At 43.6% G+C, this 17,375-nt stretch overlaps 1 protein-coding gene and 1 pseudogene across 3 annotated transcripts in view; one reads left to right on the top strand and one right to left on the bottom strand.

Annotated features, from left to right (window-relative positions):
• Window positions 1–355: 355 nt before the first annotated feature.
• The window catches only part of Chpt1 (choline phosphotransferase 1), a 43,303-nt gene continuing 26,283 nt past the window's right edge, over window positions 356–17,375 (top strand). For 2 of the 3 annotated variants that reach the window (XR_008722531.1, XM_055627869.1), the window contains exons 1-3: window positions 379–713; window positions 14,985–15,132; window positions 16,458–16,599. Coding sequence is in view for 2 of the 3 variants with exons in the window: in XM_055627869.1 (XP_055483844.1) it covers window positions 441–713; window positions 14,985–15,132; window positions 16,458–16,599 (563 nt within the window). In the remaining variant the exon portion in view is untranslated. Of the gene's footprint in view, window positions 714–14,984; window positions 15,133–16,457; window positions 16,600–17,375 lie in introns of all 3 variants that reach the window. The other variant, XM_055627868.1, reaches the window with a different exon arrangement.
• Window positions 12,226–12,682, bottom strand: LOC129691696 (ubiquitin-40S ribosomal protein S27a-like; annotated as a pseudogene).

Here is a 17,375-nt window from a genome sequence, read left to right as displayed (position 1 = left end):
TGAGCAGAAGCTGGAGAGGAAGGCAATCCCAGAACCCACAAAAGCAAGCCACAGCGACAGAGCCAAAGGCCACGGGTGCCTGAGAGCGTCTGGAGCCAGGCTCACTGAGGCCCCGCCCCGGCCCCGCCCCGCCCCGGCTGCGAACTCTCTAGGCCCCGCCCCGCCCCGCCCGCGGGCTCAATGAGACACCGCCCCGGCCCCGCCCTGGCCCGCCCATGAGCTCTCTGAGGCCCCGGCCTCGCCCCGGTCCCGCCCCCGCCCCGCCCGCGATCTCTCTGAGGCCCCGCCCCTCCCGCCCCGCCCCGTCCCGCCCCCACGGCCCGCCGCTACGTGAGTGCCACCGGCGGGGCTGGCCGGGCCGCAGTGCCCTCGCTCCGCTGTCTCCGCCCCCCGCGCGGGCCGCGGGCTGCGCTGGGTCGCGGCGGGCCCGGCAGGCGGCCATGGCGGCGGGCGCCGGGGCCAGGCCGGCGCCGCGCTGGGTGAAGGCGCTCGGTGAGCCGCTCAGCGCCGCGCAGCTGCGGCGGCTGGAGGAACACCGGTACTGCTCGGTGGGAGAGTCGCTCTTCGAGCCGCCGCTGCAGCTTTACTGGACCTGGCTGCTCCAATGGATCCCGCTCTGGATGGCCCCCAACACCATCACCCTCATCGGCCTCGTCATCAACCTGGTCACCACACTAGTGCTCATCTTCTACTGCCCCACGGTCACGGAGGAGGTAGGACGCGCCGCCCTCCGGCGCTGTTCTCCCGGAGCTCGTGGGCCTCCTTCCGAGCCGGCTCCCTCCACAGGCGTGGGGAGCGGGGAGACGTTGTGTGGCGAGCATCCCCCCGCGTCTGGGAGGGGAGGTGCGGACGTGACCAGACCGCTGCGCCGTGGCAGTATTCATTTTTAGCCTTCCCGGGGGCTCCTAGAGACTGTCACGCCATTACCCCAATCCTGTGGCCATTCTGAGCTGGCCTCACGGAGGGGGCTGTCAAGGTCACTGCCTTGGCCCTCTGTCTGCCCACTTCATCCCTGGGGCCATGAGCCGATTCCTGTAGGAACCACCAGTCCATACTAAGTACACTGGGGATTAAATAGCCACATCTCCACCCTCTCAGGACTTGTGGTTGGGTTGGGTAAGCCCAAGCTGCCCTTTGGTACTTTATGATCGTCTGTTTCTCAAAGGTGGTGTCTAGTGATCCTGAAATTACTGGCAGCACTGATCAAAGATAAGTTATTTCTGGATGGGAACTTCCTCTTTGCTTCATTGACTTTTTCATGAAAAACAAACAGGATATATACGACGGTCCTTATAGTTATCCACCCTTTTAGATTATTAAAGCCAACACATTTTATTAGTTGTAACCTAATAATAATAATTTTATTAGTTGTAATCTAACCATGACTAAAGTAAGACAAGTAGCTTTTGGACAGTGCCGGTCAGAGTGGCTCCTTGGGCAGGGCATAGAGGACATGAGAGCAGGGTGCGATGCCTTGATACACTAGCTCTGCAGTTTCCAAGGCTTTCTTTAGGCTTCTTCCATAATTATATGTAAATATAGACGGTGCACAAACGTGAGAGGGGGTTAGATAACAGGACTACAATGGAAATAGCTCATGCTCTGCATCGGTGTAAACACTTCAAAAAAAATAGGGCATAGTGGCATCTTGCAGTTTAAAGTGTGCCTGCTGCTAACTGTTCATCACACATTCTTTAGCAGGCAGTCTACTGTTACTTGTTTTCATGTAACTTGAAAACGCTAAGCTGTTTGGGGTTTGGGATTTTGCTGTTTCCGGAACCCCCAGAAGCTCACTGTATCAGGATGAAAGGGAGGGCAGGCCTGCAAGTGAAGGACTTGGCTCCTCATCAGCCCCCACCGCGGCGGAATTACCAGATCTGCTTTCCCGTGTTGAAAATAGAAATAATGCCTGCCAGACCAATTTTACAAGGCGGTAGTGAGGACCAAATGATACATGCAGATAAATGTGGGACACTGCACTTTACTCAGCAAATGAAAACTCTCAGTTCGTTAGAAACACACTGTTGATAACAGTGTCCTGAAGCACACATAGGAAAATTTAGCTTTGGATTGGTCCTAGATTTGGCTAGCAATCTTTGGATGTTCCTGGTATCCTCCATTTGAGCTGTGAACTTTGATGCTACTTACCGTCCATTGTCCATTTGCCGAAGCACTTAAATGGACAAACAAGTCCCAGGGCTTCTAGGTAGGCTGGAAGGGGACCTGTGGATGAGATAATTTGTGATTAATCTATAGGCTTAGACTCATTTTTAAAAGGCGGCAATGATGGGGTCTGAGGCACTTAAAAATGTGAAAAACTAGAATGGCCCAGGTAAAGGGCTAAGGGATAAATGTTGAACTATGAGAGTTTGCAAAGTGCATGCCAATAGACCCTGCATTTGCTTTTAAGTGGCCGAAGCAGGAGGAGAAACAGCACTGTAGGATCCACATTGTTTTTAGTAAGATGCAAATAACAATATGCTTTAACAACAGTTTCTGGCCTACTTTGCCTTAATAAATGGCTCCGTACAGTTCAGATCCAAGTTGATCCAGCTGCCAAGTGTGCGTTCCTTCTGTTGCTTGTGTGGCATGTACAAAATCACACTGTCATTGTATATGATGCAAGTAAGTGCGTGAGGGACTGTCACATTTGTTGTGGCTTTTACCTTTTCAACCTAAAGAAGCCAGTAAGTCTTCCCTTCTTAGGGCGGCCTTCCTGCTGGCTTGGAATTCCTTCTTGCCAACCTGAAGTCCACAGAGGTTAGGGGCCTCTCTCCTAGCTTGCAAATTTTTGATTCTCATACTTAAGGATTCATGGTGCTTTTTTCACACAGTGTATACATGCCATACCAGAGACTGAGCCGGGCCTCGAACATGAGAGCCGAGAGAATTCTGCTTAGATTAGCCCCAGGGTTTTTTTATTTTTAATTTTGAGATAGGCTCATTTAGTTACCAGGCTGACCTGGAGCCCAGTGGCTATGGACTTACATCTAGAATGTGGTTGGGAGAGAGGGAAAAGACTAGAGGGGCTGTGGTTTATGCTGTTTCTAGGAGAGTGTTCCTAAGTACTTTAGAGACCACCTTTCTGCTCAGGTTGAACAATCTGCCTCAGCAGGGACCTTTCCTCTCATCCTTCTTCATTTTTCTAGCTGCCTATTTATCTTTCAATGTCCAGTTCCAGCCTTCTTCACTACCACCCCATGTACTTTTTCTTCCCCTCAAACCAACCAGCTAATCATCCAAACCTCACAATAAGAGGGTGGTAACTGCTGGGCACAGCTGTGTACCAGGCACTATTCTGAGCTGCTTTTGCTCTGTTAGCTCATCAAGCCCTCTCAGCATTGTCTCGTGAAGAAGACAGTTAATATTCCCATTTCATAGACTCAGAGCATGAGGAGAAATTATTGTCTTCTAGAATTATGTACCTTTAAGTGGGGACTAGGATTCCAAACCAGCAGAAAGTCTCTTTTTTTTCTTTCTTGTTGCTATATGTATTCTTATTGAGCAGGACAGTCTACCAGATCTCAGTTCATAACACAGGGTCTTGTATTTGCTAATTGAAGCAGCACTGTGAAATTTTGAGAGATGCTGTTCTTCAGCTCTCACTCTGTTTTGGCTGTTCTTAGATTAAACACTTAACTGTTTGGTCTGACAGTAAGCAAATGTTAGGGGGAAATGGGTAGACCCCCTCCCCACACCTCGACAAAGCATTTACCACTCTTGAGTATGATGGTCCTTGCTTCTGGCCACTGAGGTACCAGTACTGAGGAGAGTAGGCATTGGTAGGAAGGAATCAGATTCCTGCAAAGCCACCCTCTTCCAGTGGGTGCTGGAAGAGCTGGTGCCTGGAAGCTCTGTTTTCCCTGCTTGGGGATCGCCCTGGGAGAGGAGGAGGCAGTGAGGCTGGGCTTTAGGCAGTCTTGGCTAGCAGGGTTTGTGTGTTCTCCAGAACACTGCAACCCAAACCAACCTGCACCTCCGCTTGCAAGTAAGAGGAGGAGTGCTATAAAAACTCTCTGGGCTCCGGAGATCTAAATGAGTTAGCATATAGGAGGGGCTTCTTGTTATCCCAAGGTTTACCGAGGAGCAGAAGGGTAAGAGGTTGGGGAGCCCCAGCCACAGTAGCATTCTCTGCTACGAAATACTTCCTTGCTTTTTTTTTTTTTTTTTTTTTTCTAATAAAAATTGTGGCACAGTTCTCTGTTACTTACCTGCTTTGTATTTTCTCCCTGGCTTCTTAATCTGGGCATTTACATTCGTGTTAGTGTCCCTTTCAAAGGCGCTACATATCCCCACTCATATTTTTTTTAAAGTAGGCTTCATTTTTTGAAATCTGCATTTTCTTTTATTCACCTCTTTTTTAAAACCAGTGCAATACTTTGTCAAGCGCCGCTTGTCAAGGTGGGAGTCTTATAATGGAGTGACCTCTCTTATTAAAAGGAAATATTAACTCCCTTCAGCTGGAAGGAGAAGAAAGTTCGAGATGCAGTGAAGGGGGAGCCAACTGTGGCCTCCGTGTTTAGGAGGCGCTTTCTGGCACCTGGGGGCAGATGTTGTCCTACATTCTGCAGCTGAGGGACCTCCTCCATCTTCTAGATGTGTCTAGAAGAGGTGTTTTCAGGAGACAGCTTCCCTCTGATTTGTGCCTGTGGCTCAGTGACTGCGCTCTAGTTACTCCCTAAGGAATACACAGCTTCTCCTGTGGAAGTCTGCATGGAGTAATGACAAAACATGACATTGTGATATAGTGGAAGAATTGGGAATCCTGAGCTCCTTTCATTAGACTGGGGCATAGGCTCCAACCCCTTTCGTTTAAATAAAAGAGAACAGAACACTGATTGGGGCATCTGATACATTTGATATACTAATAATGGATTTGGGATGGGAGTTGCCTTTTTAGTCTCTTCTCTTCCCCTTAGTGTTTCAGCAAGAACTCAGTAAATACCTAATGGGAGTAGGGGGGAGGTAATTCAGGACTGTTTGAAACACAGAAAAAGAAAGGCCACTTTTTATAGGACTTCTCAGATCATGAGAAAACCCTTTGGCTCTGGAGTGCCTGGCTGAGTGCATTCAGGACTGATGTGTGAGTCCCTGCTCATAGCTGCCACATTTCATAGAAATAGTGTGCTCTTCTTCCTCAGTGCTAGTGCAAAAACTAAGCTGAGCCAGAAGTTCAGGATGAAACCAGTGAGCCCCTAGGGCCATCCTGTTTGGCTCCCCCAGGGGTGGAGGAAACCTGCCTTCTGAGAGCAAGGAAGTGCCCTGCTTGTCACAGGTTTCCAGTAAACTGTGTGTGTCTGTGTATCTGTGTGAGAGTATATGTGTGTGTGTGTTTGTGTGTATGTCTGTGTATCTGTGTGTGAGTGTATGTGTGTGCATGTGTGTCTGGAGACCAGTGTTATTCCTCAGGAGCCCTCCCCATCTTGTTTTTTGAGACTTGGTCTCTCACTAGGTCTTGGGGTTCACCAGTTAGCCTAAGCTGGCTGGCCAGCAAGCCCCAGGGGTTTTCCTGCCTCTCCAGTACTGGGATTTTACACATGTGCTACCACACCTGGCTGGTTTTTGTTTTTGTTTTTTTGTGGGTACATAAGATTGAACCTCATGATACTCACCAATCACTTTACTCACTAAGCTGTCTCCCCAGCCCACAGTAAACTGTCTTAACATACCACAGGCACATAGTATAAGTTAGAGAAGTTACAAGAATGGGGCATTTACTTATTTCTAATTGCTCTTTTTACTGAGCCAGGTTAACAGACTACTGGAGATGCTACAGGTTCTCTTAAAAATTCTAATATCACCCAACAGGGTGTAAAGCCACGTTGAGCAGCACACCAGCGTTCTGTTTGTCACATACATCACTGTCTCTCTAGGTTTTCTTTCTTCTTAACATTTACAAATGCGTTTCTATTTTCATGCAAAAGTCAACTGAGGTATCAATACTATTAAAATCTCACCAGTTGATATAACAGGGCATTGTGAATCCCCTTTGCGTTTGTGTCAATCCACTCATGGCTGTTTAAAGCAAAGAGATATTTTTCAAGTATAAAAATCCAGAAAATAGAGCACGTATAGTTCTAGTATTTCCTAAATGTCCATTTCAGAAGATGCTTGAGGAATTGCCTGTACCAGAGTAATGGTTAGTCTAACTTGTCAATGGTATTTGGGATCGTCTTTGGAAATACACCAGAGTGTGTCAGAGAGTGTTTCCAGAGGGTCAAATGAAGAATGGAGACTCTTCTTGAATGTGGGCAGCGCTGTTTCAGGGGTGACTGCATGGAAAAGGGAAGAGCAGAAAGCAAACACAACACCAACATACATGTGTCTGCTGTTCTCACCTCCACTGCCGTGCCTAGACCACAAGCCAAATTACTCCTTCATCCCCAGACCTGTCTTTGTCAAACATTCTGTTGTAATAAGGAAATTACCAACTATGGGAAGTCAGTACTGAGGGCTGGGGCCATTTCTGTGATGAACTTGACCATGTGGTTCACAGGCTTTTGGAACTGCTTTATGGAAGGAATGAGGAAGAGTTTAGAGTTGTGGGCCAGAGAAGCCCAGAATGATGTGAACAGTGTAAAGGGGCCATTCTGGCAGGAATTGTAAGACCAAGAAAAATAGCATAGGCTTGCTTCCTGAGGTTTCAGAGGGAAACAGATTCGGTTAAGACCAATAAGTCACTCTCTGGCAAACCATCTGACTGTGTTCTGCCAATAACCTAAAACTCTAAGTGAAGCTAGATTGAAAAGTAGTGGACTGAGTTTTTTGGTGTAGCAAATTTCCAGGCAACATGACATCCAGGCTGTGACATGGTTACTGTGACCTGCTGGTAGCACTGGAGCGAGAGCAGAAAGACACTAGAAAATGGGTGGCTTGGCTGTGAAAGGAGTTGGCGTTTACAGGCAGACAAGATGGGTGCAGAGAGCTGCTGCAATTGTTCCAGAGGCTTCTGCCATTAAAGAGAAACTTGACACCCTTACCTGAGATGGAACATAGGTTTCCCCGAGGGCAAAGCTTATCCATAAAGTCTCCAACTTGTGAAAAGACACGTGTTTGAAAAGGAGATACTGAATTAGAATGTCACTGTTTTTCACTGTCAGCTCTAACCGTCCAACTGAAGAAACATAGACTCATTCCAAGCCTTTTATGTATAAAATCTTAGATGTGCTGTATTTTTTTTTTCAGAATGCATGAAATAAATTCCTAACTCTTCAGATAAAAACATCACCAAACGTTATCTGGAAGAGTCAGTAATAGAATAGCAATAATTAGCACCAACTGAACTCCTTTCCTATTCGATGTACTTTCGTGAGCACTTCACATAATTCATTTAATTCTCATGAGAATTTAATTCTTTCTTTCTTTCTTTCTTTCTTTCTTTCTTTCTTTCTTTCTTTCTTTCTCTGTCTCTCTTTCTTTCTCTTTTTCTTTCTTTCATTCGTGTTTAGAAACTGAATCTCCAAGAAGTAAATTTTCCTAACTCTTGCATAGCAAGGATATGGGTGCAGATAGAATCTGGAAGAAAGCGTGGGGATGGAGTCTCTCCTTGGAAATGACCAACGATCACTGAAGACTCTTCCTGGATGGGATTAGTTAGTGTGGGTTTCACTATCTAGGTATTTACCTCCTGTGTCATGTATAGATTTCTCAAACCCAGTGCATGAAAATCATGTTGCATAAATATAGAGTGGAAATGTGTCTTGGAATCAATCTCCTTTAGAGGATGGCAAAACTGTTGTTCAGAAAGCCCAGTGTTGGCAAGTCTGAATCAGAGGTAGAGTTTGTCCAATAAGCAGTTATGTGTGTTGCTCAGTGTCTAAGTCCAGTCTCCTCCTTGTTCCTTACAGGACTAGTAACTGATCCGTGTCCAAGTCTGCTCTCTGTTCAGAGTTAATTTTAACAAAGGCAATTGGCACCCACTGTCCCTCCTATCTCTGGTTGCTTAACTTCCCTCCACATGACTTGGATTAAGATAAGTGGTATGCTTTGTAATATAGATTCAGGCTTATGAAAAAGGTGTTTGTTTAGGAAAGAAGCTGCCTTTTTGGGTTCCTGGAGTTTTTTCCTCTGTACTTTAGCCTGTGACTTATCTTAGAGACAGTGTGGCAGCTTCTGCGGCCTCCTGTTTGAGGATCCACTGCTGTACTCCCAACCTGGTTGGTCCCATGCACAACCCGTGACAGCAGCCATGCTGATACTGTATAACCAAGGGCCCTTGTTCTTAGGAAATCCCATGTTTACCGCAGTTCCTTTTTTTTGTCTTCTTGTTTCTCCAGAGATAGGCTTTTGAAGAGCAAGTCAAGCCTCACCCCAGGGGGAGGCTCTCGATCATCTGTTGTGGAAGGCCTTGCAGACTACCAACATGACCCACCTGGCAGGCTCATCAGCCAGCTGATCACCTCTCCCCCTCTCCCTCCCCTTTCCTTTCTTTCCCCCCTCCCTCTTCCTTTCTCTTCCTTCCTTCCCTTCTCTCTCCCTCCCTCCCCACCCCTTCTTTCTAACCTTCACTATCAATTGTTGAGAGGTGGTTGCCCTTATTAAGTCAAAATCATCTGAACAGTTAGAAGTTAATTTTCCTCCTGGCTGAAGTTCCACTGAGGAATCCACTTCTTTAGGAAGTGAAAGCAAGCTGATGTGTGCTGACACCCTTGCTTTTTCTCACTTTACTGGGTTTCTCTGTCCCTACCAGGAACAGAATTTAAAGTGCCTGCCTCAGACCAGGTTGTTGAACTATAAGCACTCTCCTGTGTTTGAGGCAGGCACTGAAGAGGTCCACGTGATTATAGTTCAACAATCTGGTCTTCTTTCTAATGCTTTTCCAGAACCTAAGTAGCACAGGAAGCTACTAGGCAGTACCCATGGCTAAGTCAGCTTGCGACCAAGATAGGTCTCATTTGAGTTTTTGTTGGTTTGTTTTCTGATCAAGCAGATTGAGTCCTGTGTTCTTCAGGATTCTTAACATGCTAGTATCTGGGCATTTGTGAGGTTTCTTTTTCCATGAAATCCTGATAACAAACAGCTAATTTACTACCTACTCTCTGGCTTTCTCTGTAAGGAAAAGTTTTCTTTGTCTAGTTTTCACCTAGGCACATTGACTATTAACCTATCTTTTGGTTTACATTAGCTAATTATGTCTGTGATCTTTCTTTGTGAGGTCCTTCCTATAAATAGAATAAAATGAAAATAAAATAGTCCAATTTTCTCCAAATTAAAAAAATATTACAAATGAGAAGAGTAACAGTTAGACATCTCAAATTCTTATGTTAAGACCACACGTCTTTCCTAGATTATCATTTATCTTATGAATGTAAGATAAATAATAATTATAATCATTGCTTATAGGCAAAAGAAAAATTATCGTTTAAAAGAAATAAAAGAGTATTGTCATAATTCAATTTCCATTTCTTCGTCTTTACAGTAATGCAGGTTTGCCTTTCACATAATCATTGAGGACATCTTATACGTGATTATAAAGAGTTAAAGAAAGGTTTCAGGTGGGAAGCCTTTTTCCATTTGTTTCCATTCATTTTAACTACAGATTTAAAAATGTCAGTTGACAGACTGGAGTAGTGGCTCAGCATGTATTTCACTTCCAGAGGATTTAAATTTGATTCCCAGCACCCACGGCAGGTAGCTCACAAACAGCAGTAACTCCAGCTCCAGGGGATTGAATGCCTCTGGCACTCACAGACATCCAGACCTGTGTGGCATACACTCAGACAGGGGCACAGATACATGACTAAACATAAGAAGAATTAAGGTGTCAGTTGACTCTCTTATCTGAAGAAATAATAAGCTGAATGACTTACACAGTCCTTCCCTTGATTAAATTCAGTCTGCTTTAACTACATGATTCTGGAGCTGTGCTGTTTTAACTAACTGCTGCCAACTGTAAAGTCATTTAACACTAAGGAAACTGTCCCCCAAAGACAGTACAATGTCACAGATACCTCATTATGTAGTTTCTTAAATGTTTGTGTTTGAAATGTCAACAGTCCTAAGACCATGTCCTATAGGAGGTGTCCTTTGCTTCCTTCCCAGGTAAAGCATAGATGGAAAACAAGGTGTACTCTTGAAGGAAGGGGGCACATTGAGGACTTTGCTAGATGTGGGGAGAACGCTTAGGAAGGGAACAGCCATCAAGCCGTAAATAACCAACCCTGACACAGGACTCTTGCGGGTGGGATGGAGCTGGAGAATGGAGTTGGGTAATTGAGATAGGGCTGTGCTGAAACTTTGGGTAGGGCCCTGGTCATTCTATTTTGTCTAAGACTGAGTTGGGAGGAATGGTCAGAGGAGGCTTGAGGGGACGAAGGACTTGCCCCAAGTCCTCTGGTTGGACTTAGAGACCTTTACTCCCACATTTTTCTGTTAATTTGGCAGTGTGTGTTGATTGAATGTGTACTGGGTGGCAGTCAGGAATGTACTCTTGTACCTGGAAGATAGGCCCTGCCATCACTCAGCTTAGTTACTCTCATTAGTTCAGACCAGAAAATGAGATTGTGTGTGTGTGTGAGAGAGAGAGAGAGACAGACAGACAGACAGACAGAAAGAAGTGGAGAGACATTTGGAGTTCTGGTCTGGAGAACTTTGATTAGAGAGGAAAACCCCAAGGAGCTAGTGGAAGCAGGGAGTGCCAGGGAGCTACCCCCTCCCCCAACTTCCCTTTCCTCTAACTTGGGGGTAAAGGCTTTATGGTTTTTGTGGGGGTGGGCGCCTGTCACCCAAGATGTTTTCTGAAGAAACAAATCATGGGTGATAATTAAAGACTACTAGACATTCCCCATTGAAGCTCGGAGCCTGGAGAAAAAGGCTTTAAGTTCTTTTTAAGTGTCTTCCCAGCTGGGGCAGTGGCTTTCATTCGTTTGTGTGTCCATAAAATCACTAGTGTCTTCTTTCTGTGTAAGTTGAGAGAGCACAGAGGAAGTTTTAAAATCATAATCTAGTGACTAAAAATGGTAAAATTCCCAAAATGTCCACTTTTATACATGGCCTGTTCAATGGTGGGTCCTTCAGATAGAATCTATTGTCAGAAGCCTGTCCTTTGGGGGAAGAATAAATATTTAGAGAAAATAGAGAGCAACAAAAAAAATGACATTGCATGACATTTTAGAAGCTTTAACCCCAACTTCCAATTTTACTTGAGGCATGACTTGAAGAAGGTGGCTATTTTTCTTTTTAGTGGAGAACATGGTGAAAAGTTACTGATCGACAGAATTGTTCTTTGTAAAACCTCCCAAGATCTTTTTAAATTCCAGGAGGGTTTTTGCTTCTCATTTTGATGCATTTGGGATGATTTCTCAGGGTCGCTTTTATCACTTGCTGCTCCTCTAAGAACACTCCTGACTTCCACTGCCTATTTTGTTGTCGTTGTTTTTAGACTTAGAATCCTTTCAAGGTCAGCTTGTGAGTACCCAGGCCAATCAGTGATGTAGAGGGACCCAATCTTGAACACAATTCCTAAAAATGTAAAAACAAAACAATCAGCAGTGTGAACATTAGTGTTGGCCATCTCATAGTAAGAAATTGTGAATTTTTTATAAAGTTTATCCAAAGCAAAGTTCTATTTACTCAGAAAGGTTGAGGAATAGGTTTTTAAAAAAAAATTTTTTTTATGGTACTTTTTTTTTTGAGGAATAAGTTTTTGGGTTGGCAGATATTTGTGGGATCGCTATAAACCATGAGAAGGGTGGTATTTAAAATGTATATTCACTACAAAAATAAGCACATAATGATACTAGCTAAGTTTTTTTAGTCTCTTACTATGTGCCAGGCTATTATAAAGAGTGATGTAACAGTTTTTTCATCAGATAAAACTCCTGTTACAGGTGAGGTGATCCAGGCTTAAAGTGGTAAAACAAGTTTATCTTAGGAGTACATGCCTCAGTCTAGCTCTTGAGAGTCAGAGGCAAAATGATCACTAGTGAGTTCAAGGACAAAGCCGACTGATTTTGCCATTTTCATCTACCTTACGGTATTTCAGAACAGCCAACGTAACCTTCTTCCTCTTATGCTTATTTTTGGAGTGGTGTAAGACTTCTTCCTTTTCTTAGCAGGGATACACGATGAAACCTTGTCTCAAAAGACAAACGGAAAAATCAGGTGTTGAATGATTTGCCCAAGGTCAAATAGTTATTACATGGCAGAGCCAAAAATCAAACTCACATCTAAGACCCAGACCTTTTTTTTTTTTTCAGTTCCTTCTTTTTATTAACGCATACAGAACTACTTGTCTTCTGGTTTGTTGAAGCAGGAAGTCAGACAACACTTGCCACAGTAATGTCTGTAAAATGACAAGCCTTGAAAACTCCAGCAGCACATTCATCTGAAGGACAAAGCCGACTGATTTTGCCATTTTCATCTACCTTATAGTATTTCAGAACAGCCAACTTAACCTTCTTCCGCTTATGCTTATTCTTCTTCAGAGTGGTGTAAGACTTCTTCCTTTTCTTAGCACCACCACGGAGTCTCAACACAAGATGAAGGGTGGACTCCTTTTGAATGTTGTAGTCAGACAGTACGGCCATCTTCCAGGTGCTTTCCAGCAGAGATCAGTCTCTTCTGATCAGGAGGAATTCCTTCCTTATCCTCGATCTCGGCCTTTACATTTTCTATAGTGTCCGAGGGTTCAACCTCGAGCGTGACAGTCTTCTACCTAACGGGTCTTCACAAAAATCTGCATCTTGGCGGAGGCTCCACCTGCATTCTCAAAGAGAGATTAGACCCGCTGACAGCGTGAGGGTGACCTGTAATGCCACCAGCCAGAGCTGGGCCACAGAGCACACACTCCAAGACCCCAGTTCGTTAACAGTTTTGCTTGCTTTCTTTTGCTTGCTTTTGTAGACAGCTCTAGGCTGGCTACATATGTCTTGAATTTAAATATTAACCCCCAAAGACTCAGGAAGGCTTGGTTGCCAGCTGGTGGGCCTTTGAGAAGTGATTGGCTCTCGAGGGCCCATTTCCCAATGCATTCATCCATCGGTCACTCATGCCTGAGTAGACAATTGCAAAGTGAGCCTAGTTGGAAGGAGGAGGCCAGTGGGTATGAAGGTTACGTCCTGCTCCCTAATGCTTCCTCCTTCTGCTGGATAAAAACTGATGAGCACACCAGAATCACAGCTCTGAGAAGAGATTATTAATAAATCTCTTGTCTAACCTTTGAACTGGATATTTTCTATTGCTCTAGCTTCAAATGGACAACCCTTATCTCTGTCATGTGCGATGTGCCACTGTATTTAAGTATCGTGTCTTTTTCTTTGTCTTTTAAAATGATTTTGTTGCAATATTTTTATTATGATTATTTGCCTTGGTGGGGTGCATGCATGTATGTATGTGTAAAAATAGAATTTTGCTATATAGCCTAGGCTAGCCTAGAGCTTGCTGTGAACCTTGAACTCATGACCCACCTGTCTTAGCTATGATTACACACATACAACCCCAGCCTGATACCTTGGTTGGTTTTAAAAGTATATTCTGCTTGGGCTTTGTTGGCTTTCTCATGTATATAGGTTAAGTTTCACAAATTATGGAAATGTTTCAGTCATTGTTTCCTGTCATTTTTATGACCCACCTGTCTGTATTCTGAAACACACATGTGCTGTCCTGTTACTCCAGAGGCAATTCTGTGCCTAAGTTCAGGTGCTTTTCTTGTGTACCATTTTGGATAGTTTTCATCTAGTCTCTCTGCCAGTTCACTGAGCTTTCCTTGCATAGCATAAAATAATCACACTCCGTGCTTTACAGATACTACACTTTTCACTTCTAGAAGTTTCTCTTTGAGTCTTTTCTTCCATTATTATTTGTAATTTTTCTCTACCTTCTTAAAAATATGGACCATATTTTCAATAACTATCTTAATTTTATGGTCTGCTGTCTCTGTTATATTCTTGAATATCATTGTACTAATTGATTTTACTCCTCTTCGTCTGATTCTGCTGCTTCCTTGTATGACTGGTAATTGTTGATTGTGTGTTAAACATTGCAGGTTTATATTTGGAGTGCTAGATTTTTTCCCCCTAAGATGTACTCTAAGTTAGTAGCAGTTAACCTGCAGAAAATTAATTGGAGTCTCTAAAGGGTCTCAACCTTCCTAATGCTGCTACCCATTAACACAGTTTTTATGTCATAAAGTTGTTTTCATTGCTACTTCATAGATGTAAATTTTGCTACTGCTATGAATCATAATGAATCTGTGTTTCCTGATAGACCTAGGCATGACCTCTGTCGCGCAACTCTTAAGGGGGTCGTGACACACAGATCCAGAACCAGTGCTTTAAAGTCTGACTTTTAGGTTTTGTTAGAGCTGTCTGGAAAGTCCCTGCTCCAGGGGTAATTTTAATGGCTCTAGGGCAGTTCACTTTGAAGAACTTCTCAGTGTCCCACATAACACAAGGTCTTTCTTCAGTGTCTGATGGAAAGTGCCTTCTTCCCAGCAGTGTGTGAGATCCAAGAATTGTTTGACTTTCTTTTCCTGGGACTTCTTTTCCTGGCCTTGGTTAATAATCTTGCCTTATTCAGGCACAGGTCATTTCTTAGCCAAAGACTAGAAGGTAGCCTTTCACAACCTGCTCTCCTCAGCACAGCTGCCTCCACCACTCCTTTGCTGTTCAAATACTCTCTTTCTTGACTTTTCTCAACCCTGCCTTCTCAACACAGATTGCTGGGCTCCATTCAGGCAGTCAGCTGGAGCAGTCTCTGCTTCCTTCTGTCAGACTTCAGGTTGCTTGCCATTAGTGGGAGAGTAAATCCAGTCTCAGATCGCAGTCATTAGCGGACACAGACAGTTCTGCAGTTTGCCCTGAAGGGCTTACTTACAGCAAGGAGCTTGTGAAAAAGGTCATACAAGTGCCGTTTATGAGTCTGGGAATATTAGAAAAGCCATGGACTTTTCTAGATCAGAGTCTGAAGCTGCTGGGCATTTAATGTTATGTTTTCATACAGAAACTAGCCTGTCACTTATTCTTGTCATTTGTATTTCCTTGTAGGCACCTTATTGGACATACCTTTTATGTGCCCTGGGACTCTTTCTCTACCAGTCACTGGATGCCATTGACGGGAAACAAGCCAGAAGGACGAACTCCTGCTCGCCTCTGGGGGAGCTGTTTGATCATGGCTGTGACTCTCTTTCCACAGGTAAATTCATGGACTTTTGCTTTTTCTCTCTGTCATTGCTTTTCAGTGACAGCATAAAAACCTCAGTGAGCTGAGCTTTTTGAGTTGTCAGTTGGGAACAGTTTTTTTTCCCAGTGTGTTCTAAAAGTATGTTCAAAAATTCCTTTTGTGCTAAAATGATCTTGTGAGGTTCCCAGCTCGCTCCTGCGTGCAGTGCCTCCAACTCCCCTCGAGTCGGATGGCAGAAATCCTCCTTTCTCTTAGTATGCATGGTGGACAGCTCAATGTCAGATGAAAAGGGTTTTGGAGAACAGCTCTTTGTCCCTCTTCAACCTCTTAAGGTTAAAAAGATAAGCTTTCTTGATGGGCAGTGAGGTGGGCTGTCTAGGCAAAGCATAGAAAGGCAATTGCATGGTACCCTCACAGTGGCTGGTACAACCCCTAACCCCAAACCTGCTAGGACCAAGATGACCCCTCACTGCCCTTTGCTTCAGTGTAATCCTGTCTTCATATCAGTAGTCTTGCAAAACTGTCTATTTCTATCTTGCATCTGATGCCATGCCACATCCTGAAAATTACATATAAAGGCAAGAGAGATAAGAAACCCTGACCTTTAAGAATCCCAGTCCATTCCTGGATTTCTCTGCTTTCTGATTTACTTAACTCAGGAATGATTCTCCCCTCCATGAAAGTATGCCCATAAAATGACCTTATTCAAGATCCTAGAAATGCAGCTTCTTCACGTAAGCAACCTGTACCCACCCTATGGCCGAGTGCATTTTACTGTTGTTTGTTTCGAGACCTAGAGCTGAAACTGGGGCCTGCCTGCCTGCCAGGCAACTGGTCTACCACTGAGCTCTTTTCCCAGGTCATTTTTTAATTTTTTGTTTTGACCCCAGGTCTCACTAAATTGTCCATACTAGTTTTGAACTACTATCTTTTTTCTTAAGTACTTCTCTGTCTCCAATATGTAAATCTATAAAACAAACAAACAAAAACTCAACTTGTCTTCATAAGAAGACTTCACTATTTTTTTTTAAGTGTATTGTATTTTAATGGTAGTATTGTGTCCCTTAAAACTGTATTTCTAAACAGGTTGACTCAAAACTTGGTCTTATTTCTGAATCTTTTTAAAATTTATTTTTATTTAATATACATTGTGCTTTAACTACATGTATATCTATGTGAAGATGTTGGCTCTCCTGGTACTGGAGTTACAGATAGTTGTGAGCCACCATGTGGGTGTTGGGAATTGAACCTGGGTCCTCTGGAAGAGTAATCGGTGCTCTTAACCATTGTGCCATTTCTCCAGGTCCTCTTAACTGTTTTTAATCTTGGCTTTTCAGTATTTATGGCTATTGGAGCGTCAATTGCTGTTCGCCTAGGAACGAATCCTGACTGGTTGTTTTTCTGCTCTTTTATTGGGATGTTCTTGTTTTATTGTGCTCATTGGCAGACTTATGTCTCAGGAGTGTTGCGATTTGGAAGGTAAGCATATTTATTAAGCTCTTAACCAAATTCATTTTTATATTCTATAATGGCTTCTGCTCCTATTAAGGAAGAAAAAGCTCTGTCCAGTAATTAAAATTCTTCTAATTTATCAGAATAACCATCAGTGCTACACCTAGAGCTATTCTGATATCCCGCATGTTATAGTTATGTTATTATTTTTTTTCTTCTAACCACTATAGTTATATTATTTGATAATAATTTTTTCTTCTAACCTTCTCAAACTTACTAGTTCAAGTAAGGATAGTCGGGATAGAATAAAGCAAGTACCCAAACAATAAAGAAAAAAGAAATAGTTCCTAAACACTATTTGGTTCATAAAATAATGTGATATTGAATCTAAGGGTGTTTTTTGTTGTTGTTGTTGTTGAATTTAAAGAATTTTAGCTGGGCAGTCGTGGCATATTCTTTTAATCCCAGAACTCAGGAGGCAGAGGCAGGCAGCTCTCTGTGAGTTTAGGCCAGCCTGGTCTGCAAAGTAAGTTCCAGGACAGCCAAAGCTACACAGAGTAATTGTCTTGAAAAAACAAAAACAAATAAACAGATTTTAAGCAAAACAAAGCAAAAATCCTGGATAGGGTTATATATGTAACCCTGACATCCTGACTGACCTGAATTCACAATGATAAGGCTGGCCTTACTCAGAGATCCAATTGCTAAGTGCTGGAATTAAAGGCATGTGCCACCAGGCCCAGCTAAAGATGATTTTGTGTGTGTGTGTGTGTGTGTGTGTGTGTGTGTGTGTGTGTGTGTGT

The sequence above is a fragment of the Psammomys obesus genome, unplaced genomic scaffold, assembly GCF_907164565.1.
Source record: "Psammomys obesus unplaced genomic scaffold, mPsaObe1.curated_primary_1811, whole genome shotgun sequence".
Classification (NCBI taxonomy): domain Eukaryota; kingdom Metazoa; phylum Chordata; class Mammalia; order Rodentia; family Muridae; genus Psammomys; species Psammomys obesus.
Note: the sequence above shows the minus strand (reverse complement) of the source record. Positions and strands in the feature narration are given on the sequence as shown.